Raw genomic sequence first — 25,625 nt, 5'->3', positions numbered from 1 at the left:
GCAGATCACTGACATTTGCTGGCTCCTAGTCCCGTGGGGTTCTGGGACCAAGGGGGCCCCCATGCTATCATTTTTGTAGGGGCCCTATTAAGTCTAGTGACTCCCCTGAGGACAACCATCATATTAAAAAAAAAAAGTTAAAATTTAAATACATAAAAAATGCACAAATGCACTATACATTTTTCAGATCATGTCATCACAGTAGGTAGTGAAAATCTGACAGATTTTGGATAAGTCCATCTCCACATGGGGGACTGCCAGCTATGGATTTACTTTTGAGAGCCCGTTTCCACTATCGCGAATCTGCATGCATTTCCTGCATGCATATTCGCACAGCCAATACAAGTGGATGGGCCTGTTTCCACTTGTCAGTTTTCCTGAGCGTTTTTCTGTGCAGGATTTTTCTGCACGGCAGAGCCCTCAGGGCCCATTTGCACTATAGCGAATTTGCATGCGTTTTTCGCATGCAAATTCGCATAGCAATACAAGTGAATGGGACTGTTTCCACTTGTCAGGATTCCTTTGCGTTTTTCTGTGCAGAAAAAATTCGCATGGCAGAGCCATCAGAATTCGCATACCGCTATGCGAATCGCATACAATGTATTTAATAGGAAATTCGCATGCGGTTTGGGTATGCGAATTTTCATGCGAATTCGCATATAAACAATGGAAAATCACACCAGCACTGCCATGGTTAAATTCGCATACATCGTCATCCATGCGAATTCGCATGAAAATTCGCATAGACCCGCATGCGAAATTCGCAAATTTTTACCACGGCGATTTGCACCGCACAAGTGGAAATGCAGCCTCAGAATTCGCCTGCGTGTGGAATGCATGCGAATCGCCGTTAATGTATTTAATAGGGAAATCACCTGCAGCTTTGGTATGCAAAATTTCATGCAAATTCGCATGGAAATCAATGGAAATGCACACCGGCACTGCCATGGTTAAATTTGCATACAGCGTCATTCATGCGAATTCACACAAAAATTTGCATACACCCGCATGCAAAATTCACACCCGCCAGAGAATTTTTACCGTGGCGATTCGCACCGCACAAGTGGAAAACGGGCACAGAAAGCCCTAACTGAATGGCAGTTATTCATTCTAACTGCCAAAATAGCGTGCAAACAAGTAGGGAAGCAGGCTGACATCTTTATATATAATAAGGGTGCCCATACACAGAATAAAAAAAAAAAATCTTTAGATTTTCCTATTTATTCGACCAAAACAATCAAATCGAATGAAAGTTTTTTTTTTCTTACGATCAAGAAAAATGAACGATTATCCAATTTTTTTCCATAAAAATCCAGATTTTTTTGTGAGTTGAATCATCCGGATTATTACAATGAACGATTTGGTTCACAGTGGATGTCTGTCTGGAAGAAAAAAAGAACATGCAGACTGTACAGTGCAGGGAAAGTCATGTCCTGCTAGTCATTTCACCCCCAGTCTGCTTCCCTAGTAAAATTATTTAAAATGATTTGGTTCAAAGATCTGGATCTTTTCAATGATCCAAATCCTTGAAAAGATCCGGACTTCCCATTACTATCTTGCAGTGGCTGTTCTATCAGTATAGATAGAACGAAAACAGCACACCAAGAGCTGCATAACGCAGCTCAATCTGACGTCCAACTTCAACACCACCATGCGTTGCGGGAGGGGCACGTTATGCGACCTTAACGTCCGCTTAAACGCAACATCTTGGTGTGAAAGGGGCCTAAAGGTAATACTGAGAATCTCCCATGAGGTGACAGACTAGTTCAAAATCTGTTTGTTTGTTACTTATCTATATATAATAGAGTAAGTGCCTCTACCGTCAAGCAAGAAGAAGAGGTAGCGCCCTGCCCCCAGGGCATGCCTCAACCTTCAAGCAAGAAGAAGTACTTTGCATGAGAAAATTTATGCAAGCTTAAACACCAAGTTTAAGGGCCGTTCACACCTGAGCGGGAATCGCGCGATTCCCGCTCCCGGAAAACCGCTAGCGGTTCTGCAAGAACCGCTACACAATGTAGCGAGTGGCAGTGTTCTCACAACCGCGCTGCATGCAGCAGTTTGGCGACGAGCGTTCCGCGATTTGCGATTGTGATTAGCGCGCTAATCGCGATTGCTCCAAAACCGCCATAGTGTCCAGTGATTTTTCCGCGCTAGTCGCAGGAAAATCACTCCCGCAACGATTTTAAGTGTGAACGGGCCCTAAGGCCTCTTTTCCACGGACTGTGTGCTCAGCAAGCAGTTACCAGATAGCAGTGAGCAGATACCAGGTAGCAACAAGCAGTTACCAGGCAGCAGTGAGCAGTTGTGAGAGTTTGAGAGGCATTACACTGCCTATCAACAGGCCGTGGAAAAGAGGCCTAACCCTAGCAAGTCTGGCTTTGCAAATCTGGCCTAATTGGCTATTCATGAGGCAATGCTCTTGCAAATTTGCTTTCGCATGCCAAACTATGCAGGGTCAAAAACCAATACCGCAAAGCAGTCACCCTGCTACATTAGCACTATCCAGGAGTTCCACGGGGAAGATTCCAAATTCCCCCTTTTTATACAACCGTGGGGTCCCAGGCTCTCTCACTGCCTGGGAACCACAGCAGCTCCCCGGAGGGGGAGGCTGGGTGGCACAGGCGACACCCCCCCCCCCCCCCAGCATGGCCAGCGCAGTCCACATCCACCTCCCAATATTAAAAACAGGCACTTACCGTAATGTCCATTGCGTTCTGCTACATGCGCATTAACTTGGGGGAACCACATGAGAAAGGAGTGAAGCATGAATCACCCCGAGCTTTAGAGCTCAGGGCTGGCTCACATACAACACTCCAGGGGGGGGGGGGGGGGGGGGGGGGGGGACAGGCGCAGACAACTCACTCCAGGGCTCACACCACCGGAGCAAGCCATCCACCACCTGCCTCCAAAGGATACAACTGCAAAATATGCTTGCCATGAGAAAATGAATGCGCATGTAGCAGAATGCAATGGACGTTAAAGGGGAACTGAAGAGAGAGGTATATGGAGGCTGTCATGTTTATTTCCTTTTAGACAATACCAGTTGCCTGGCAGCCCTGCTGATCCTCTGCCTCTAATACTATTAGCCATGGCCCCTGAACAAGCATGCAGCAGATCAGGTGTTTAAGTGGTTCAGACTTATAAGTCTGATCTGACAAGACTAGCTGCATGCTTGTTTCTGGTTTTAATCAGATACTACTGCAGAGAAATAGACCAGCAGGGCTCCCAGGTAACTGGTATTGATTAAAAGGAAATAAACATGACAGCCTCCATATACCTCTCTTCAGTTCCCCTTTAAGGTAAGTGCCTGTTTTTAATATTGGGAGGTGGGTGCGGAGTGCCGCTGTGGTACCCAGACAGTGAGAGAGCCTGGGACCCCGCGGTCCCCCCAGTTGTATAAAAAAATGGGGCATTGGGAGTCCTCCCCGTGGCGCTCCTGGATAGTGCTAATGGAACATGAACGTATTCCCGCAGGGCGACCGCTTTGCGGTGTTGGTTTTTTGACCCTGCATAGTTTAGCATGCGAAAGCAAATGCATATTTGCATGAGCATTGCCTCATGAATAGCCAATTAGGCCAGATTTGCAAAGCCAGACTTGCTAGGGTTAAACTTGGTGTTTGAGCATGCATAATTTTTCTCATGGAAAGCATTTTTTGCAGTTGTATCCTTTGGAGGCAGGTGGTGGATGGTTTGCTCTGGTGGTGTGAGCCCTGGAGTGAGCTGTCTGCGCCTGTCCTCCCCCCCCCTGGAGTGTTGTATGTGCGTCAGCCCTGAGCTCTAAAGCTCGGGGTGACCCATGCCTCCTTTCTCATGAGTGGCCCCCAAGTGAAAGCGCATGTAGCAGAACGCAATGGACGTTAAAGGTAAGTGCCTGTTTTTAATATTGGGAGGTGGGTTAGGACGGCTCTCCCCGGTGCTGGCCACGGTTGGGGGGGGGCGTTGCCTGCGCCACTTAGCCTCCCCCTCCAGGGTGCCGCTGTGGTTCCCAGGCAGTGAGAGAGCCTGGGACCCCACGGTCCCCCCCGGTTGTATAAAAAGGGGGCAGTGGGAATCTTCCCCATGGCGCTCCTGGATAGTGATAATGTAGCATGAACTAATTCCCGCAGGGCGACCGCTTTACGGTATTGGTTTTTTGACCCTGCATAGTTTGGCATGCGAAAGCAAATGCATTTTTGCATGAGCATTGCCTCATGAATAGCCAGTTAGGCCAGATTTGGAAAGCCAGACTTGCTAGGGTTAAAGCGGAACTGTAAATACATTTTAAGCACACTGTTTCACTTACCCAGCAGCCGCCCTGTCCCGCGCCGGTCCTGCCCGAGTCTCCGTTCTCCCGCCGCCAGCTCCATTCCATTCCTAGACTCCAAAGTTGACGACAGCACAGCCCTGCCAAGCGTATCTTTTCTTCGCATTCCCCTCTGCAATAGCAGGGGATGCGAAGAAAGGATACACGTGGCCAGAGGCGCAGTGGCCCGGCGGCGAAACCGAAAGTAGCTGGTGGCGGGAGGACGGAGACTCGGGCAGGACCGGCGTGGGACGGGGTGGCTGCTGGAGGCTTGCAGAAGCCCTAGGTAAGTGAAACGGTGTGCTTAAAATGTATTTACGGTTCCGCTTTAAACTTGGTGTTTGAGCACGCATACATTTTCTCATGGAAAGCCTACTTCTTCTTCTTCTTGCTTGAAGGTTGAGGCACATACTCTATGAGGCCTGGAACCCACTACAAAATGCTATCGCTAATCGCAATCGCTAGCGTTTTGTAAGAGCAGTTTGTAAGCGATTTCATGAGCGTTTTAGAAAGTGTAATCAATTTGGCAGCGGTTGTGTAGCGATTAGCGTTTTAAAGTCTGATTGGTCCTTTCAATTATTTTTAATTTTGTTACAGTGTACATTAACTTTAAAACGCTAGCAAAATCACTCCGTGCAAGTTTTGATGAGCGATTACGCCAGTGATTATATACTTAACATTGAAAGGCAAACGCTAACAAAATGCTGCATGTCCTGTGTTTGCAAATCACAATCGCTTCTGTGGAATTTGCACCAAAAAAAACAAACTTTCTAAACTTTTTCCACTGTTATGATTTGGAGTTATCACATACTCAAGGAGCACTGGCCCTTTAGTAGTCAGTGCCAAACAGTTGCATGCTGGGGGTTCTTTTTATCTATAATATATTCCTCCTCTTTTATTTACCGGCCTAGCTGCTTATCTGAAACACAATCCCCTGCTCACTTGTGTTTATGTGTTTACAAGCAAGGCTGAGGTGACTCAGCGATTGGAGGAGAAAAGAAAAAAGTAAAGGATTTAGCCTCAGCTGTGAACAAAAACCATGGCCCCCACCAGGAACAGAATTCTCTTCATTTACTATATAACATTCCCTGAAATCAAAACATGGACAGTACAATACATGTGTTATGTAAGTAGATCAAGTATTTATCTACTTATATATGTGTTTTTTTCCCTGGCATAGCATTGGCTAATCCTACTGCTTTAAGTGTGCTTGAAATAACAAATGAGGTCCTGATCTATAATGCAATTTATTTGCATTAATCATTGTAACTCTGTTTAAAGCGTATGTTACAGTCACGGATTACGTTACAAAAAGGACTCAATAGTCTATACTCTGGCTTTACTGAAGAAATGAAAATATCTGCACAACTATGAAAGGAGGGAAGAAGCATTTACAAAGCAGTAAGAATGCTTAAAAAAAACAAAACCCGTTTTTTAAAAATAGGATCCAGCAGTTAATTACTACCAACATAATCAGAGTATCAATTCATAGTTTAAATCCTAGGGGCAAAATGTCAGGAGCTTAATGGTTTTCTAGACTTCAGATAAAAAAAAAAAAAAAAAAAAAAAAAAAGCACTGTTCTGCACCCTTTTTCATAGTGCAGTGGGGTTTGTGGCCCCCTCCCTGTGCCAGATGCCCATCACCATCATCTGAGCTAAAAGCAGGCCGTTGCTATCTAGTTCTGGAGGTCCATGTCTCCAAAGAGTAATTATAGCTGAGCCAGGACCTGCCAGAACAACCCAATACACTATGCAAAACGACAAATGATTTATCTACAAAAATATCTGGGCACTGGCAGATCATACTATTCTTTAGTGCAAGAAGTGACAGGTTTACTTTTTTCACCCCAGCTAGAAGGACAAAATTAGAGGTGTGTGCCGGGACAAAATATCCACCTTTCTCTGCCTGACCCCATTCATTTTGGATCATCTCAGCTCATCTCCAGACATGTGGAGGGGATCCATAATGAATGGGGAGAAAGAAGATGAAGATGGGTGGAGACTCTTCCCCATGGACACCTCCAGATTGTATTGGGCATGAGAGGAGATCTCTGACATGGCTGTGGACAGGAATCATGGACCAGCAGGAGATCCTGCCCCCAAACCATCCACTTCCACCTTAAGATGTCAGTGCAAGATGTAAAGTGTGCGCTCTAGTTAGGAAAATTATGATGTCCACCCTTGTGACCAATGGAAACTGGAGAATGGCAGTAGCTTTCCCAAAACTGCTCAAAATAAGGTAGATTTGTTTTCAGTAGTGTCAGATGTTAGTCACTTGGTAATGAAAAGCAAAAATAAAAAAATATGCCTATAACTCAGACTTGAGGCGTTCTACTAAGTCCTCTTGATCAATCTGATCTTCCTTCTCATACCACTGATGGTAAGACAGAAGTGCCACGTTCTTGGCAGAGATGGCGCTCATCTCCATGGCGCTGGCAGCCCACTCTATACTGTTTAGGTAGTATATACCACGATGAAGTATTATTGGGGGCATCTTCTCCGGTGGGTTGTACTTGGGATAAGCCAGCCACTTCTTTACATTAACTGCACTGTAAGACACAAACAACTGATGCAGTTCTTCATCTCTCAGGACCTCTGGAGAGAAGATTTTCCAGGTTCGGAGATCAGAGGTTTTTGATGCACCAAATTCTGAGCCGGACGTGGCTGGAGACAATGATGATATACTACGGAAAAAAAGTTTGTGGCTATCGGTTGTGAGTACTGCTGCAAGCGGAAATGGGGATGTGTTGGGGAATCCAAAGAAGGAAGAATTAACACGTCCATGAACAAAAGTGGCCACAGTCTGCTGGTAGGGTCTGGAAAATGCCTGTATAGGTGGGTTGAAGCCCGGAAAATCTATGTTCCCAATCTCTTTGTTTAGTGGTGTTGCAATGACTACAATGTCATACATATCCGACCCAGGTCCTTTATCACTTGCATAGGTGACTTCATAACGTCTGGCAGTATTTCCTGCAGTAGTAAAACATTAGCAGCTCAGTAAATAAAAAATGACATTCAACAAAACCGGAATTGCAAAATAAAGCAAGGCTGTGAGGGGAAAAAAGTTAAGGTGTACATGAAATCTTCACTATCGTACTTATACTAACCTGGGGCTTCCTCCAGCCTCATGAGATGCATGGGCTTCCATACCGTCCACTCTGGCTGTTCCGTTGTCCTGTAATTGCTGCCGGTAAGTAACCTGGCCAGTTGTGCGAGCCTGTGCAACCCGACCACGTGCACACACCCGGGAGCACTCTGCGCCTGTGCAGTACTATTGCGCAGGCCCAGACGCTCCCAGCTGCGGCCGGCCAAATTACCGTCAGATGACAGGACAATGAAGCAGCTGACGAGGACAGCGAGAGAGCCCACGCATCTCATGGGGCTGGAGGAAGCCCCAGGCAAGTATAAATACAATGACAGCAAAAATCTCAGGTTTCCTTTAAAGGCTAGGTACTTTTCCAAGTAGAGTAAAGCCTCTGTATGGTCTTAAAGGGAACCAGAGATGAACAATACAGAAAAAATTAAAAAAGCCTTTATACATACCTGGGGCTTCCTCCAGCCCCATAAGCCTGGATCGCTCCCACGCCACCATCCTCCGCTTCCTCTATCGCCGATACCGGGTCTCGTCACTCCCAGCGGACGCGACCAATTTTCCGCATGCACAGGGGCTCCCTCCGTAACCTTATGCATGCGGTTGCACAGTATGCGCACGCATAAGCATATGGAGGGAGTCCCTGTGATGCGAACAATTGGGCGCGTCCGTCGGCTGACTGGCGGTAATGACGGGACCCGGTACCGGCGGATCCAGGCAGCGGAGGACGGCGGCGTGGGAGCGATCTGTGCTTATGGGGCTGGAGGAAGCCCCAGGTATGTATAAAAGCTTTCAATTAGTTTGTCTCTGGTTCTCTTTAAGGCTTCCCAGACCACCTCTTCTTTTGGCCGCTCTCTGATGAGTGTAGCAGTAAATCCTTAACTGGGGAAGAGGAGGAAAAAGGCATGCATGAGCAGCTTTGTTGTACTGGGCATGCAAAGACCGTTTCTTGTGCATGCCCAGTACGAATGTGCATGTACAGCCAATCTCTTATAAAATATGCTTAAAGAGACCCAGTGCTGGTACGGGGGGGGGGGGGGGGGGCTGCATTAGGATCGGGAAAGGCTCTGGGCTATCCAGAGACTTCATGCAACAGATAAGTATCTGATTGCTTCAGGTACACTTTAACCACTTGAGGACCACAGTGGTAAACCCCCCTAAAGACCAGGCACATTTTTACTAAAATGGCCACTGCAGCTTTAAGGCCAAACTTCAGGGCCACATAACAGCACACGAGTGATTCTTCCCCCCCCCCCCCCCCCTTTTCAACAGAGCTGTCTGTTAGTGGGGTCTGATCACCCCCAAGTTGTTTATTTTTTTAATAAATATTTATGTTTGTTTGTTTTTTGACTGACTTTTTTCAATCCCCTTCTTACCCCCCAGCCAGCCAATCCTGGCGATCGGCTGTCATAGGCTTCTGCCTATGAGAGCCGATCACTCTCTTGTCCCCCAGGGGGACAGCAGTGTCACACTGCTGTCCCCAGTACAGCGCTGCTGCTGCTCGCAGCGCTGTGCTAACTGTAAAGACAGCAGTTTCGCCGTCTAACAGTCTCCCGAGCCTGTGAGCAGGAGATGCGCGCGCAGCCTGTGCACGATCTCCTGCAAAATGCAGCCCCAGGACTTGACGCCAATCGGCATTAGGCGGCCCTGGGGCTGCCGCCCGCAGCCACGCCCATGGGCGTGGAGCAGTCTTCAGGTAGTTAGAAGGGGGGGAAACAAAACCATTTAGTTACCTGGAGCCTCTTCCAGCCCCTGGAATTCTTGCTGGTCCCTCATCATCCCACACTCTGCAGTTCCTCTGGTATCCCCTTTTAATGCTGAATGCGCAGCCCAGTGCTGCATGCCTCCAACGCACTCCTGTGGCCGAGAGCGCTCTGCACAATAAGTAAAAATTGGTACTGTGTAACCGTTCCGAGCCAAGGGAGTGTGATAGAGGACACACAATGGCCGGCTCGTCAGTCCCGCAGATTATGGAGTGGGACAGCGGAGGAGTGGCTGAGTGTGGAGTCATGATAAGGGAGGAGGACTTCAGGGGCAGGAAGAAGCCCCAGGTGAGTAAATGGGCTTTTTTTCCACCTTAAAAGGAGCCTTAACCAAGAGGGATATGGATGTTTCCTTTTAAACAATACCAGTTGCTTGGCAGTCCTGCTGCATCTTTGGCTGCAGTAGTGGCTGAAACACACCTGAAACAAGCATGCAGCTAATCCAGACTGACTTCAGTCAGAGCACCTGATCTGCATGCTTGTTCAGGGGCTGTGGCTTAAAGTATTAAGAGACAGGTTCAGCAGGAGAGTCAGGCAACTGGTATTATTTTAAAAGGAAAGAAACATATACTTATTTTAGGTTCCCTTTAAGTAAACATGGCTTAATACAAGCAAAGTAGCAGCATGATAGGCAAGAAAAGTGAAGCAAACCAATGTCCCTAATATTTAAACTTCCTGGCCTGCACTATAGACAGACCTAGATTTTTCTCTTGAGTAGTCCACCATAAAAGGACGAGTTATGATATGCCAAGCAGCAGCACACTACTGAGTCATCATTGTGGGGCCTCTAACCATGTAAGGAAAGCTCACTGAAGCTGTGTGTACACCAGCGTTTGATTTTCCGAATGGAGCATGTTCTATTCTGCTGAATATTAAAATTACTATGCAAAATAGATCTTTCCACACTAGCTGCTGTGTCCAGGAGATCTAATAATTTTCACAAAAATGACATATTGAGTCTAAGGAAGGAAGGATCGGGGAGCACATTATACATTAGGGGGGACAGCATCAGGGGCTTCGCCGCTCGTCTTGATATCGAACACTGTTACTGTCACACACCCAATTGACCACGTTGGCCCGACATCTTGCAGCATGTCCAATTGATACATGCGGCCAATTTTTGGCCCAAAACTGGTCGCATCCTTGTTTGGGCATGCTCTTGGTGGCACCAGTTTTCATCAGATTCAATAATTATCAAATTGGACGATCGATTGGCTGCCAAGTCGATAGATGCATCTTTAGCCAAATAATTTGTAGAAATTAATAAACGAGGTGTGCTAAATATATATTTTCTGGTATTTTTTGAAGATTTGTATTGCAATATTGGATGACAGCCAGTCATCCTCTGTTATGCACCCAAGATTGTGTGGAGGTGTGTGTCGCTTCCACTTATGGATAATGAGGGAGGAGCTTGAATATTGTGGGTAGAGAGCTTCATGGAATGGGTTTCCATGGCTGAGTAGCTGCTTCCAAGCCTTATATCATTAAGTGCAATGCAAAGCATTGGATGCAGATGTGTAAAGCAGCACGCCACCACTGGGCTCTTTTCTGGAGTGAAGAATCGCACTTTTCTGTCTGGCAATGGGATTCAAAAGTCTGTGTTTGGCAAATTCATGGCATTTCCATAACTGCATTGTGCCTATTATAAAGCTTGGGGGGGGGGGGGGGGGAATTACAGTGTGCTATTGGTTTTCAGGGGTTGGCCTTTATGAATCGAGGCCATAGTGTATGTTTGGCATTTTTTTTTACATTCCTGGAAGTTTAAAGGGAACCTAAACTGAACGGGGGGGGGGGGGGGGGATAAAGAGTTTCACTTACCTGGGGCTATTACCAGCCCCCTGCAGTAATCCTGTGCCCTCAGAGCCGCTCTGGAATCCTCTGGTCCCCCTCTGTCACTTAGGCCTCGATTCATAAAGCATTTCCGCATGAGGAAATGCTGAAAACGGCTCACTTTACCGACCACACAGCCAAATCTGTATTCATAAAGGCTTTTTCCGCATGAAAAGCCGACATCCACGAGTAGAGTGATAAATCACCGCCTTGCGCGGTGATTATCACAGCAAAAGTAACAAATGTCAATTCATAAAGATTAGAGGTAGCGGTATGCGGTCGGGTATTACCGCTACCTCTGATGTGGCGAGAAGCGTGCAGTGAATGGGACAGACCTCCCAAGCAGCTGCAGAGAGAACACCGCACGGAGGGATTCCGCCTGCTTCTCCGGCTTCCGCATGTCTCCCGACAGCCTAACGCCTGCCTACAGCGGAGTATCTCCGCACGCCTGTCACAACAGGCAACATTTTTATGAATTACCACCCTGAAGGCGGAAATACCGACAGCGGTGTTTCCCCGCTCGACTTTCCCCACTCGCAGGCACTTTTATGAATCGAGGCCTTAGTTTCGTTTTTGACGACTCACCAGTCGGCCGCCCGCTATGCGTATTATTGGACGCATTCCCTACTGCAATTAGCGCCTTTGCGGACCAAATACGCGTTGCCGCATGCATAGATATGCGGCAACGTGCATTTTTGTACGCATTGCGGTCTGCAACAGCGCTAATTGCAGTAGGGAATTCGTCCAATAATACGCATGGCGGCCGGCCGACTGGTGAGTCGTCAAAAACGAAACTAAGTGACAGTGGGGGACCGGAGGATTCCAGAGCGGCTCTGAGGGCACAGGGCAGCTGCAGGGGGCTGGTAATAGCCCCAGGTAAGTGAAACGCTCCCCCCCCCTGTTCAGTTAAGGTTCCCTTTAAGGAGGAGTTTAAGGAGTTTTTTTTATGTTAAGTGTCCTTTAACCTCACTGACTTCTTTACTCATCCATGTTGAATGCTCATGACTGACCTCTCCATACAACATGCAGAGCCGCTAGGACAATTTCCAATAGATTTCATGCTGAAATCTATTGGAAATTTGTCTACAGTGGGTGGGCTGGTAATAGATCCCTCCCTGATCATCGAGTGGCCTTCATCTAATGTATAGCCATCTTAAATCTTATGTAGACAAATAACATAAAAACAAATATCTAAGAATTCATGAAAAAAAAATTCCCATTATTCAAATCAATATATACTAATAAATAGACAAAAGATGACAAACATGGGAGTTATGGTAGATCACAGGCACATAATTAGAAACCCAGTGTAACCCTGTTCAAACACGTACAAGGGTTTAATGCCATGTTTCTCATGATCCTGAAGGCAGCGCTTGTGGGATGACTGTAATATACCATACTGCATGCTTATAGTGCAAGAGGTTTTCATACTATCACCAATATATGGACATTTTGGGAATGGGCATTTACAATATGCAGAAAAGGGTAGATGAGTGGATGCCCTTGAATGACCCAGCGAATCATTGCAGAAAGCCAGTCAGATACTCACCGGACTTTGTAGGCCGGACTTTCTCTTGCACAGAGGTGACAGTGCCTTGAATGAGCTTTGCATTTGAAGCATACAGCAAACCCTTACAGATCAGGTTATTCCCACCCTCTACTGCCCACAGTCCAGAGGAAGTACCAGCCAGAGACACCGCACCTAAAAAAAAAAAAAAGACCAGAATGAAGGTGGTAAATGTGGTACAGTAATATTGAATGGCAGAGGTTCAATGTTTGAGATAGCTCCTAGTCCCATACTGCTTGCAGATTTACAACAGTTACAACGGTTTTGTTTGTGCTGTTTTCCCATCACATTTATTTTTCCTTTTCTTATAAAGGCACACTACTGCACTCCCATTTCTAGTGGACACTGTATAGATCATTTCAGAGTGATAAGTAGAGATAAAGTTATTGCCAAATGAATGAAAGCAGCGCTGAAACGGGAAAATTGGTCTGATTTTTAATGGAAAAAAAAACCTTAGAGGTGACGTGGTTAAAAAATCTTGTATAGTGTTGAGCGGACTTGCTGCATAAACCTGAGGGACAAACTGCTTCGAGTAGAAGTTTGCCAGCTGAAAAGAAAAAACCAAAAGTTGGAATTTGCAAATCCAGATGCAAACATGGATTTACACCACAAACCGTTATAGATCTGTAAAAGATGCTTACATATCCCAGTTGTCTGCAGGCCAGAGGTGACCAAAGACAAAGAACAAACAGTGCAAATCATGTGATACCGAAGCATCTGTATGTACTAAATGGCTATTTCTGATGCAGACTTGTCTGATAACTTGCCTAGTCTCCCTGTTCAGCTGCATTAATCATTCTCACCAACAAAGCCATTGATGTGCACTCCTTGGCAATAGTTGACTCGCATGGCTGGAACTACGATGTCATCTATGAACCTCTGGGAGAAACCGGATTTCTGCAAGGCTTCGTCTATGGTCATGTTAAGCTTTCCGATGAAGTCACTGCCGCCCATGGCATGTAGCAAGGCCTCCGTAGTGGAGAAAGAATAGTCAAATGTCTGGTAGCGATAGATCCTGCCAACAACAAAGGCGGAGCTTAGTGGCATTGCTGCTGCAGAATTTTGTTTACACGTTTTTTACAGTAAGGGCCCTTTTCCACTAGCTGCGTTTTCCCCAAAACCGCAAAATGCATGCGTTTGCTGATTCTTAAGTGCAGCCTGTTTAAAATAAGAATCTTGGGTGGCCTTTTCCACTGCTGCTTTCCCATTTTTTTGTCTGTGTGATTATGATGCGTTTTGCATTTCAATGTAAAGTATAGGAACGCATGAATAATGCATAGAAATGCGTTTGCGTTTTGTATTGATTTAACCACTAGTATCTATTTTCAAAACGACACTTGCCAATCAGAAAACCGCAAATGCATAAAATATGCACACAACGTACGCACATCAAAATTGGTCAAGAACGCAAACGCATGCATTTGCATTTTGCAGTGGAAAAGGGCCCTAACAAATATAGGTTATATAGGGTGGAAGAAATGAAAGATGAAGTGTGTTATCTGCAATATGGCTAAATCTATTGAAAATCTGTGTGCGGTGTAAGGAGGGATTTTTAAAAATATGTGGCAATTATGGCTTTCAACCAAAATGGTTCCTGACTCCTGCTCTCAACAGTTAATTTCTCTGTCTTAAGACTTTGCTGAGCTAAGGGTAGTTGGGACCATCTCGGCCAAGAATCCAGCGTGTGTACAGGTGTCCCCCGAGGTCTGTCAAATAGCAGCCAAATCCATGATTTCCCTCTTTACCCCGGGCACCACACCTCCCATGCTGCTGCTTTGCTGCCCAAAAATGTGCTGTGCTTGCTGATTGAAGGGTGCATGAAGGGTGATAGACGACTATACATCAGTGTCATAATTACAGATCGCCCAGCAAGTTCATGAAGAATCAGAACTCTTAGGAGAGGGTAAGGGGCTCAAAAGCCCTCTTACTAAATTGCTATGCAAAGCAGAAGGTATTTGCAATTATTCAGGTTGGAATGAGCATAGAATTTCTTCCGCAATGCATCACTGCCGAATATGCAAATCTTCCCTTGCATATTCAGCAGTTATGCATTGTGGGAGATGACATATGCTCACTCCAACCTGATTAAATCGCAAATACCTTCTGTTGTCAGTGTCATAAGTAAAACTCAGCAATGCATTAGGGCAGCCCCCTCCTTCAACATCTTCAAGAAAGCCCTCAAAACTCACCTTTTCACTCTGGCCTACCACCCCTCACAAGTGCTCTAAACCCACAGCTGAACTCTGGTCCCCTACCATTCGTGTCCTTACCTCTCCCTCTAGACTGTAAGCCTTTGGGCAGGGTCCTCCTCCTTTTGTGTCCTACCTGATCATGCACCTCCATTACTGTGCACCCATGCTATGCATCTGAGTGAACTTAACTTGCCTAATCTCCATGCTCCATCCAGTGACTGACTAAGCATTACCTGGTACTCATACTGTGCTGTGTGATCTGGTTTTCTTGTATTCCTGTATTGTCATATTGCTGTATGTCACCCCTAAATATTGTCTGTAACCTAAATTAATGTTCAGCGCTGCGTAATATGTTGGCGCTTTATACAATTTAATAATAATAATAATAATAATAATAATAATAATAATGCAGCAATTGCTTGACACGGCAGCTCCCCCAATAACTTTCAAATATGCTGAGCTGGGATTATCGCACATAGACTTCTTAACACTATGCGATTCTGATCAGACCCATTGACTGGTCAATCAGGCAGCCGGCATCCCACAGGGAAAAGCCAGCCACACAAGAGCAGTGGTGAAGGGCTACAGTAGCACCCAGCAGTGTTGGAAATGGCAAGTATGTCAGTCACTGTAATGAACAGGCTAGATTTCCTTCATTATACAGTCCCCAAACGTTACCCGGAAATCAGGCAACCAGAAGTCTCAACTAATCGGTATGCCTCAGGGGATAACGGGGGTTTTCGGAGGTGTTTAAAGGCATTAAAATACTCACCGAGCCTCCAGCTAAGTCTTGTAGCCTTACGGTTGCTCCTAGTGGTTTCAGGCATCTGTGCACAGCTCCCGCCGTGTCACGTAACATGATGGCATCCGAACACGGCTCCTGTTGTGTCACGTGACATGATGGTATCCGTGCACGGCTCCCGTTCTGTCACGTGACACAATGCGGGTCAGGCGACAGGCCAGCTTCCGTGCATGGAGGACACTGGATAGCCGCTAGGAGCGGCAGGAAGGCTACAGATATCGCTGGAGGCTTGGTGACCATTTAGGGGGGAGGTCTATGCTTTTTCGACCGGTTGTATGTGGCATCAGGCGATCCCTGCTGGTGCCAGTACTAGCAAACAAATGCGTTTTTCATGCAGCCCATTGAATGACTATTCATTTTACGCAACGCTAGGGTTTCTGCCAAGTGTGTTCCTATCCTACCCTAAGCAATAGCAGTTGCCTGGCTATCCTCCTGATTGCTTTGGCTGCAAGTGTGTCTGAATCACACACCTGAAACAAGCATGCAGTTAATCCAGTCAGACTTCAGTCAGAGCACCTGATTTGCATGCTTGTACAGGGGCTATGGCTAAAAGTATTTAAGGCAGAGGATCAGCAGGACTGGCAGGAAATATGCATTGTTTAAAAGGAAATACATATGGCAGCCTCTATAGTCCTCACACTTTAGGTTCCCTTTAATGTTCTATCCTTTAGCTTTTCACCAAACTTAACATCAAGCAATAATGAATAAATAATAAAATGGTTTAATGTGAAGTGGCACAATGTGTACCAGATCTCACATAAAATGCTGTGCAGTCAGTAGTGCCGACAACTGTGGAAAAGCACTGCGCCACATGATCCAATCTGATACTACTCACCAGTTTCTAAACTAATGTACAATAGGCCACTATTGAATCTGTCCATCATTGTCTGGTACTCAGGGGCAAACAGAAGGGACAGGCACAAACTGCAGAGAGTAAGCAGTGCCGCTGAGAAGATGGACCTCCTCCATACATCTAGAATGAGGTCCAAGGCCAACAGTATTACACATGACCCCGCCCACCCTGGCAGTTGCTTCTTCAACCTCCTACCCTCAGGCCACCACTACAGAACCATCCCCACTAAAACCTCCAGACACAGAAACACCATCTTCCCCCAAGCAGTCCTCCTCCTCAACTCAAGCCCCCTCACCAATGATATCCCGCAGTCTCCTCCAGCTCCCCTTTTTCCCCAGCATATGAATGCACATCCGTAGGTTTGCCTTTCATCTGTTGCACTGTATGTTGTTATATCAGGTTTGTTTTGCACAATGAGGTTGTTATCTGCACTGTGCCATGCCGACTGAGGTGTGTCCATAATTCCGGGTGTGGCGTCTGTCGCACATAAAGTTGATCCTAATTCAATGGCTCCCAGTACAAAAATGCACTAAAGCTATAGACGTCTCTGCGATGCTAATAATTCATGCCTGCTTGCAAATCAAATACAACTTGTAATCCGGACGGTCACATGAGCTTCCCTCTAGTTGATTGGTCCAATTCCAAGCTGCATACAATTTACATGCAAGTCTAAATTATTAGCATCGCAATGACACAGCTCCATCTAGTGACTAGGATGTAATAAAGCACCATAATGATCACCTACCTCATGAACCTATCCAAAATATCTTCCACCCACATGTGCATTCGCAGGAAATTCAGACCATAGTTCCATAGCATCTTAATGAGATTGATGATACTCCATTCGCTTTCTTGGAAGACAAAGTAATCGCCATTGTAGATTCCCAGCAGGTCTCCAGAAGGTGTGCGAGCGTTCAGGCCTGAAACACATACAGAGTTCATGTAACAGCAAAAGCAGGAAATCCATCATAGCACATGTTCAGCACTGAGAGTCTCTTGAAGCCGACATGTCGCACTGCAACTTCACCAGTGGCAGAATAATCCTGGGCGGAGATGAACGAGCAGCTACATCTGTGTTATCTCAGCAGCACTGCCTGACCTATATGCTGTTATTTCAGAATGGAGAAATTGACTGAATTTATACAAATTAAAGTACAGTAGGCAAAATCCAGGGCAACATTTCTTTATCATGCCTTTTATCCTGCTAAGAGTTTTACTGTATTAATAAAACATACATATTTGTGTATTATAAAATTTGAACTACATTTCCTAAGTTCCCCAAGTATAGGGTATTTTACATTAAATGGCTACTTGCGGGGGGCTGATCAACGCACTACAAATGTTTCATCTATTTTTCCTCTGCAGATTAAAGCATAGCTGACCACCCAGCAAGTATTTTTTTAGTGACTGAAAGAAAGGACACGGGACAAATGGGGACGCAAAGACGGATGAAGGAGAACACAGGGGACAAACGAGGACACACAGGGGGAACGAGGACGACACAGGGGACAAATGAGGACACAAAGCGGAATGGAGGAGTACAGGGGGAAAAAAACAAAAAAACAAGGACACAAGGGGAGGGAAGGAGGACGACACGGGGGACAAACAAAGGCACAGGGGGACGGAGGTGGTCACAGGGGACCAGGGCTGTGGAGTCGGAGTCGGGCAATTTTGGGTGCCTGGAGTCGGAGTCGGGAAAAAATGCACCGACTCCGACTCCTAATGAATTTGTAACTGAAATTAAAATAGAAAATATGATAAAATGTTCTATTTCTCAGATAATAGTCATTAAAAATAATGTATATATACAGTAAAAGCTGTGCTTAGTCCACAAAAATGAACCATTTAAAATTAGTATATGTAAGAGATTCCTGTGTACACATCATATATACAGTCACAATCAGATATGTATATCTGACCTTAAAAATACAGGGACTGCTTTATTGAAGCAGCACAAGTAACTAAGTAACATCTATGCTGTAAGAATAAAGCCTGATGTGTAGCTGTGTCACTAATAGAGATTGTCAATGAGATGGAAATAATTCTGCACTGATGCTGATTTATGCAAATGTATGCACTCCCTTTGCTGATGAAATCAAATAATTTGATATGTTAAAATTTGGTTTGGTGACTACAAATTAAAGGGTACCTGAGACAGCCCCCTTCAGGCTAATCAGTCCCTCGCTGTCCTCCATCACCCGGATCTTCTGATATGAGTACTGGTAATTCAGCCAGTCATTGCTGTCCGGCTGCATGCCGCTCCCACAGCCAGGAACATTCTGCACCTGCGCAATAATGCTGCACAGGTGTAGTATGCTCCTGGCGGCGGAGTGTGTGCATGCGCACTACGCCCGACTGGCTCAAGTACCTGGACTCATAGCAGAAGATCCAGGTGGTGGAGGAGGACAACGAGGGACTGATTATCCTGAAGGCGGCTGGAGGAAGCCCCAGGTATGTATAAAACTTTAATTTCATCTGTCTCAGGTTTACTTTGTTACACAGTAGTACTATACTCTACATATGCACTCCCCACAGAGCTGCAGGGAATCCACTGAGAATGCTGTGCACATTGAACACAGAGGTGTTGTCCGTCACCCATAAACCTTGTTCAGATTGTGGATGAAGAATGTGTAATAGAGGAAGAATCTTCTCATTCCCCTGCAGAGTACCTGCACATCATTCTTACATGTACCCACACTTACATTGCCTAGGGCCTGATAGATGTTCTTTGTTCCGGTTTGTACCTTTTACAAGTACTCTTACCAAGGACTAGTTTTAGTCTAAAGGGAATAAATATAGTAGTCTACATATCCTTCTCACTTCAGTTGTCTTGTAAAATTCCTAAGCGTTGGCAGTTAACCACCCTGGCGTTCTGATTAAATCGCCAGGGTGGCTGCGGGAGGGTTTTTTTTAAATAAAAAAAAAACTATTTCATGCAGCCAACTGAAAGTTGGCTGCATGAAAGCCCACTAGAGGGCGCTCCGGAGGCGATCTTCCGATCGCCTCCGGCGCCCAGAATAAACAAGGAAGGCCGCAATGAGCGGCCTTCCTTGTTTTGCTTATATCGTCGCCATAGCGACGAGCGGAGTGACGTCATCGACGTCAGCCGACGTCCTGACGTCAGCCGCCTCCGATCCAGCCCTTAGCGCTGGCCGGAACTTTTTGTTCCGGCTGCGCAGGGCTCAGGCGGCTAGGGGGGCCCTCTTTCGCCGCTGCTCGCGGCGAATCGCCGCAGAGCGGCGGCGATCAGGCAGCACACGCGTCTGGCAAAGTGCCGGCTGCGTGTGCTGCTTTTTATTTCATCAAAATCGGCCCAGCAGGGCCTGAGCGGCAGCCGCTGGCGGTGTTGGACGAGCTGAGCTCGTCCAGACCGCTCAGCTGGTTAAGAGACGAATTTCATGTTACATACTTTTAATCAACAAAATTGTAATATGCAAATTAGAGGAGTCGGAGTCGGTGGAATCCTAAACTGAGGAGTCGGAGTCGGTGGATTTTTGGACCGACTCCACAGCCCTGCAGGGGACAATGTGTAAAATGGTGAGCATGCATTTTGGTAATTGTTTTTGAACATCAATGGTGCCTTGACCCTGAAAAGTTTAAGAACCACTGGCATAAAGCATTGCAAAAATATGTTCTCCCTCCAACCACTTACATAGGGGCAGCTCCCTCTTTCTAAAGGTTCTAACCTCATTCCGATCCCCTGCATCAAACTGCCACCGAAATAAGAGTAGAGTAGTCGGCACTTACCCAGCTCCTTGACAAAGGTTTTCATGTGGAGGTTCAAGGGGTGTATCACAGAGCCGCCAGCCTCATACACTTTCCCTTCCATCTCAATGGTAGCCAAGCGGCCCCCCACCTCTTCCTTCTCATATACATCGATGTGGACATCTTTCCCAAACTTCTCCCGCAGGAAGTAGGCTGCAGACGTGCCTCCTATTCCGGCTCCGACAACAGCTGAGAACACACAGACTTATCACTGTAACCACAGCTCACATCTCAGCATCACTGTAGAGGAAAAGCATACTTTCTATTTAACTTAAAGTGGATCTGAACCCTTGCACAGGACAGAAGGAAAACAAAGAGAAATGCACCTGTAAGTATTTAGAGAGTTTAGCCTAATTTCCCCTCATCTGTGAATTATCACAAATGTAATTTGATATCTCAGCTCAGGAATCTCCTCTGCCAGGGCAGAGCAGCTAATTTGTAAACCCAGGATATTAACTTGTCTGCTTCTATGAAAGCAGGAAGTAGACACACTGCAGATTTATTGCAGGATTTGTAGCAGCTGTAACAAAGAAATGTTTTTCTTTAAATGTTAGGTTGTAGCGTATCATTTAGAGCAGAATAGAAGTTCTGAGTTCAGGTCCGCGTCAAGAGCCCCTTTCCACCAGGTAGCCATGTCCATTCCTGAATCAGACACGGCTCAAGTGCTGCTGCAGTCAGATTGCTATAGCTCTGCCCTGCATGGCTCTAGGGATTCAGATCCAGATTCAAACTGCAGCGCACCACATTTTTTTTCCCTGCACCCGATTCAGATGCAGCCTATTGACTTCAATAGGCTGCAATTCCACATCCAAAATGCGTCCGCCAGAAAACGGTCGCGATTTGCAGCTAGTGGAAGAGAGCCTAAGGGGAGTGTGTTCTACTTAGTTTTTTTTTTTTATCAATTTTCACATGCGATTCTGATTTTTAATCGGTACTGCATGCTGCATTTTTCTTTTGATGGCTTTCAGGGAAAATCAGAATCGCAAATCGGATTTTCAGTGTGCACTGTGCAGGGGGGAGGGGGAGGGAGAAAGAAAGAGAAAGAGAAAAAAGAGAGAAAACTTTATATGGTATCATCCTAACTCAAAACTTCTTGCCTTTACTGATGGTTAACACGGTTACAATACACTACTGCTATTTTTTTTGCCCAACATGAAATAATACAAACGGTAAAGCTTCTTTCACACTGCATCTGTTGCATTTTGTCGCAATGGACAATGTAATTGCTTTGCAACGCGTTCACATTGGCTAATGGTTTCCATCTAAATAATATGCAGTATGCTGCAGTGGCGTAGCTAGAGATCATGGGGCCCTCAGATGGAGGTACTCTTAGGGCTCTTTCACAGTGCGACGTTAAAGTCCCACGTCACAGCAACATATAACGCACAATAACTTACAGCAATGAAAAATCAATGGGCTGTTCACAGTGCAGACCTTGCGTTGGTGTATAACGCTGCACGGTAAATGAGTGCTGCATGCTATGCGTTATACACGTTTTTAGCTGCGTTAAGACTGTTTGCACATGCTCAGTAATGTTTTCTTTTTTTTACCGCATGCACCATTTTTGTTCTATCACTGTGCGACGAAAACAGCGCACCAAACGCACGGCTAAATAAGGTCCAAGTTATAGTCTTTCAATGTGTTGCATTAGGGGCACGTTGTGTGAGCTTAACGTCGCATCGAACGCAACGTCTTACTGTGTAAGAGGCCTAAAGCAATTACATTCTCATGCAATCTACACTGCACATAGTTCATGGGCACTGAGACAGTCAGAGGGTGGAGAAACACAAGAAAGTTAAGGGTGAATACATTACGTACCACCTGGGCCCCCTCTGCTCCAGGGCCCCATAGCAGCGGCTATTGCTACGCCCCCGGTACGCTGTGCATTAACCAGGCCACACTGTATTTACAGTGGCAATGAAGCATAGTTTTCTTTGCCCATCCTATTTTGGCAGCCCTGCTTTATAATGGACCATGTTATCCAATTGCGCTTTCTACAGTGAATTTATGGATAACCTATGCAATAACAGGCACACTTTGGCGCTAGTCTAATTTATGGTGCCCATACACAATACAATAAAACCGGTCGATTTTCCTGTTTATTCGATCGAAATGATCAAATCGAATGAAAGATGAAAATGTATATATATTTTTTTTTGGATCAAGAAATTCGAACGATTATCCAATTTTTTCTAGAAAAATCTGATTGGACATGCTGGAAAAATCTTTATATTCGATTTAACAGAATAATCAAACTAAGGCCTGGTGCACACCAAAACCCGCTAGCAGATCCGCAAAATGCTAGCAGATTTTGAAACGCTTTTTGTTATTTTTCTGTAGCGTTTCAGCTAGCATTTTGCGGTTTTGTGAAGCGTTTTTGGTGTAGTAGATTTCATATATTGTTACAGTAAAGCTGTTACTGAACAGCTTCTGTAACAAAAACGCCTGCAAAACCGATCTGATCTAGCGTTTTTCAGAGCGGTTTGCGTTTTTCCTATACTTAACATTGAGGCAGAAACGCATCCACAATCCAAAAAATGCCTCACCCCGGGAGTATGCGTTTCTGCTAAACGCCTCCCGCTCTGGTGTGACCCACCCCATTGAGATACATGACCAAGCGTATCTGCAGCCGCAGAAACGCTGAAAAAGCCGCTCGGTGTGCACCAGCCCTAAACTATCTAATTGGAAAAAAAAATTAAATAAAAAAAAAAAAAATTGTACCACCTTTAGGGAGCAGAAAACCTCAGGGAAATTCAGCTAAGTGCTAGGTTTCCAATAGGATGCAATACAATACACCCACACTAATTGGCCAATCACAATGCTACAAGTTGTAGCTGGTGCACTGATTGGAGAACTGTTCCCTATGAGCTTTCCTGTAGAATCCCCTAAAGTAGACTAGTGCCCATGTTTCATAGCAATCCTTCATTCTATGATAAATAATGTGCAGCGTGTGAGTGTGTGAGTGAGTTCCACTGCCCATCAGGCTCGCTCCCACCTTCAAAAAAAGCACTCAAAACTCACTTCTTCAAGGAGGCCTACATCAACTCAACACTGCCCTAATCCTTTCTGCCAATAACTTCTTGCTGCACCCCCTCCTTTTGTGTCACCAACCCCTCCCTCTAGATCAGGCTTTCTCAACCAGGGTTCCCTGGAACCCCAGGGTTCCTTCAGGACTCTGCAGGGGTTCCTTGGCATTTTACCCCATCATAGAAGAAGTATAATAGAACTCATTATAAAAGGAGGTACTGTAAAAAGAAGCACTAAATTGGGGGACAGAATAATAATGAGCACAGTATAATGAGTGGCAGTGTAATAGGAGTTAGTGAAATTAACAGCCTCACTTTATTTTAACCACTTGATGACCCACCCTTTACCCCCCCTTAAAGAGGAACTGTAACGACAAAACGGCCCCTGGGGGGTACTCACCTCGGGTGGGGGAAGCCTCAGGATCCTGATAAGGCTCCCCACGCCGTCCTGCGTCCCACGGGGGTCTCGCTGCAGCCCTCCGTGCAGCGGTGACGTAATATTTACCTTCCTGGCTCCTGCGCAGGCGCTCTGACGGCTGTCGGCGCCGAAGTAGGCGGAAATACCCGATCGCAGTCGGGTCTGCTCTACTGCGCAGGCGCAAGTTTCCGGCGCCTGCGCAGTAGAGCGGACCCGACGGAGATCGGGTATTTCCGTCTATTTCCGTGCCGAAAGTCGCCACAGCGCCCCCGCTGGAGCCAGCAAAGGTAAATATTGAACTGACAGTCGGCACAGTCGCCGGCTGTTCGGAGGGCTGCGGCGAGACCCCCGTGGGACAGAGGACGGCGTGGGAAGCCTCATTAGGATCCGGAGGCTTCCCCCACCCGAGGTGAGTACCCCCCAGGGGATCTTTTTAATGTTACAGAGTCTCTTTAAGGACCAGCGCTGTTTTGAGTGATCTGTGCTGGGTGGGCTGTGCAGCCCCCAGCACAGATCAGGTTGCAGGCAGAGAGATCAGATTGCCCCCCTTTTTTCCCCCCTATGGGGATGATGTGCAGGGGGGGGGGGGGGTCTGATCTCTCCTGCCTGCCTGGGTGTTGCGGGGCGGGGGGCACCTCAAAGCCCCCCTCCGCGGCGAAATCCTCCCCCTCCCTCTCCTACCTGGCCCCCCCGGCGATCGAGGCTGCACAGGACGCTATCCGTCCTGTGCAGCCAGTGACGGGACGTCCCCTGTCACATGGCGGCGATCCCCGGCCGGCGATCCCCGGCCGCTGATTGGCCGGGGATCGCCGATCTGCCTTACGGCGCTGCTGCGCAGCAGCGCCGTACAATGTAAACAAAGCGGATTATTTCCGCTTGTGTTTACATTTAGCCTGCGAGCCGCCATCGGCGGCCCGCAGGCTATTCACGGAGCCCCCCGCCGTGATTTGACAGGAAGCAGCCGCTCGCGCGAGCGGCTGCTTCCTAATTAATCAGCCTGCAGCTGGCGACGCAGTACTGCGTCAGTGGTCCTGCAGCTGCCACTTTGCCGACGCACGGTATAAGCGTGCGGTCGGCAAGTGGTTAAAGACCATGCCTCTGGAAAAATAGATACAGGGATTCCTTGAGATCCAAAAATTATTTGCAGGGTTCCTCCAGGGTAAAAAGGTTGAGAAAGGCTGCTCTAGATTGTAAGCCTTTGGCAGGGCCCTCTCCCCTTGTGTATCATACTTGACTGTGTGGACTTTACCCAGAATTATGGAACTTGTAATGTTTACCACTACCACTTCAGTGTATGATCTGGCATTGTACTACTGTCTGCATTGTGTTGTGTATCTTTTTGCTATTACCTGCATTGTTGTATCTATTGACTATTGCCTGTATTGTTCTGTCACCCGTTATCATTGTCTGTAACCCTATTTATTGTACAGTGCTGCGTAATATGTTGGCGCTATATACATCTAATAAATAGGTATGTACAAAGCACACAGTGTGAACATAGCCTTTGCACTGAACCTTACACCTGCCCTTCATTCCTCCTTCCGACACATAACTTTTAAGAACTGACTTTTGCGTCCACTTGCTGACATGTGCCATTGTAAGGCAGCTATCATTCACTTAACCTGTCAGTGGTTATACGGTAAGCTGATCGGTGTATGTATTGCATTCCCTATCTGAACGTGTAGACTGCACTTCTGCAGTGGATATCTAGCAATATACAGTGTATAGTGACTCCATGTCACTGGACTGGAGGCTGGAGCCAGGCTGCTTCTCGTACATGCTGGTAGCACAACTGTCGTTCTTCACAGAAACCACTCGTCTCACATTCAGCACAATGGAGAACATCTGCCGCTTCCTTACCTATTCTGTTCGGAGGGTACCGGAGCTGCAGGGCCACCACAGCCCTCAGGCTACTCAGTACGAAGCCGCTGAGCATGAAGAGTACAGCGCCCGACGGCTGCATGGCTCCCGTCTCTTCTGGTGCACACTGCGCATGCGTCCACTTATTCCTCTTCTTCCTGGTCATCCCAAGAGTT

At 46.5% G+C, this 25,625-nt stretch overlaps 1 protein-coding gene across 1 annotated transcript; it reads right to left on the bottom strand.

The window, feature by feature from the left end:
* Positions 1 to 5,821: 5,821 nt before the first annotated feature.
* Positions 5,822 to 25,564, bottom strand: LOC137561141 (prenylcysteine oxidase 1-like). The gene is made up of 6 exons (XM_068272403.1): positions 25,450 to 25,564; positions 20,128 to 20,334; positions 17,126 to 17,300; positions 13,337 to 13,548; positions 12,516 to 12,668; positions 5,822 to 7,252 (listed from the first exon to the last, which is right to left on the bottom strand). The coding sequence occupies exons 1-6, from the start codon at positions 25,550 to 25,552 to the stop codon at positions 6,591 to 6,593; spliced, it is 1,512 nt and encodes a 503-aa protein (XP_068128504.1). The 5' UTR covers positions 25,553 to 25,564; the 3' UTR covers positions 5,822 to 6,590.
* Between the last annotated feature and the right edge of the window lie 61 nt (positions 25,565 to 25,625).

The sequence above is a fragment of the Hyperolius riggenbachi genome, chromosome 3 (genome assembly GCF_040937935.1).
Source record: "Hyperolius riggenbachi isolate aHypRig1 chromosome 3, aHypRig1.pri, whole genome shotgun sequence".
Lineage (NCBI taxonomy): Eukaryota > Metazoa > Chordata > Amphibia > Anura > Hyperoliidae > Hyperolius > Hyperolius riggenbachi.
This window is presented reverse-complemented; position numbering and strand designations above follow the sequence as displayed.

Coding starts and splice junctions, on each gene's coding strand:
- LOC137561141 (XM_068272403.1), bottom strand. CDS start 25,552: ATGCAGCCGTCGGGCGCTGTACTCTTCATGCTCAGCGGCTTCGTACTG. Junction 12,669..13,336: donor GCACATCAATGGCTTTGTTG/GTGAGAATGATT, acceptor TTTTTTTTTTAG/GTGCGGTGTCTCTGGCTGGT. Junction 7,253..12,515: donor AGTCCGGCCTACAAAGTCCG/GTGAGTATCTGA, acceptor TTACTACTGCAG/GAAATACTGCCAGACGTTAT.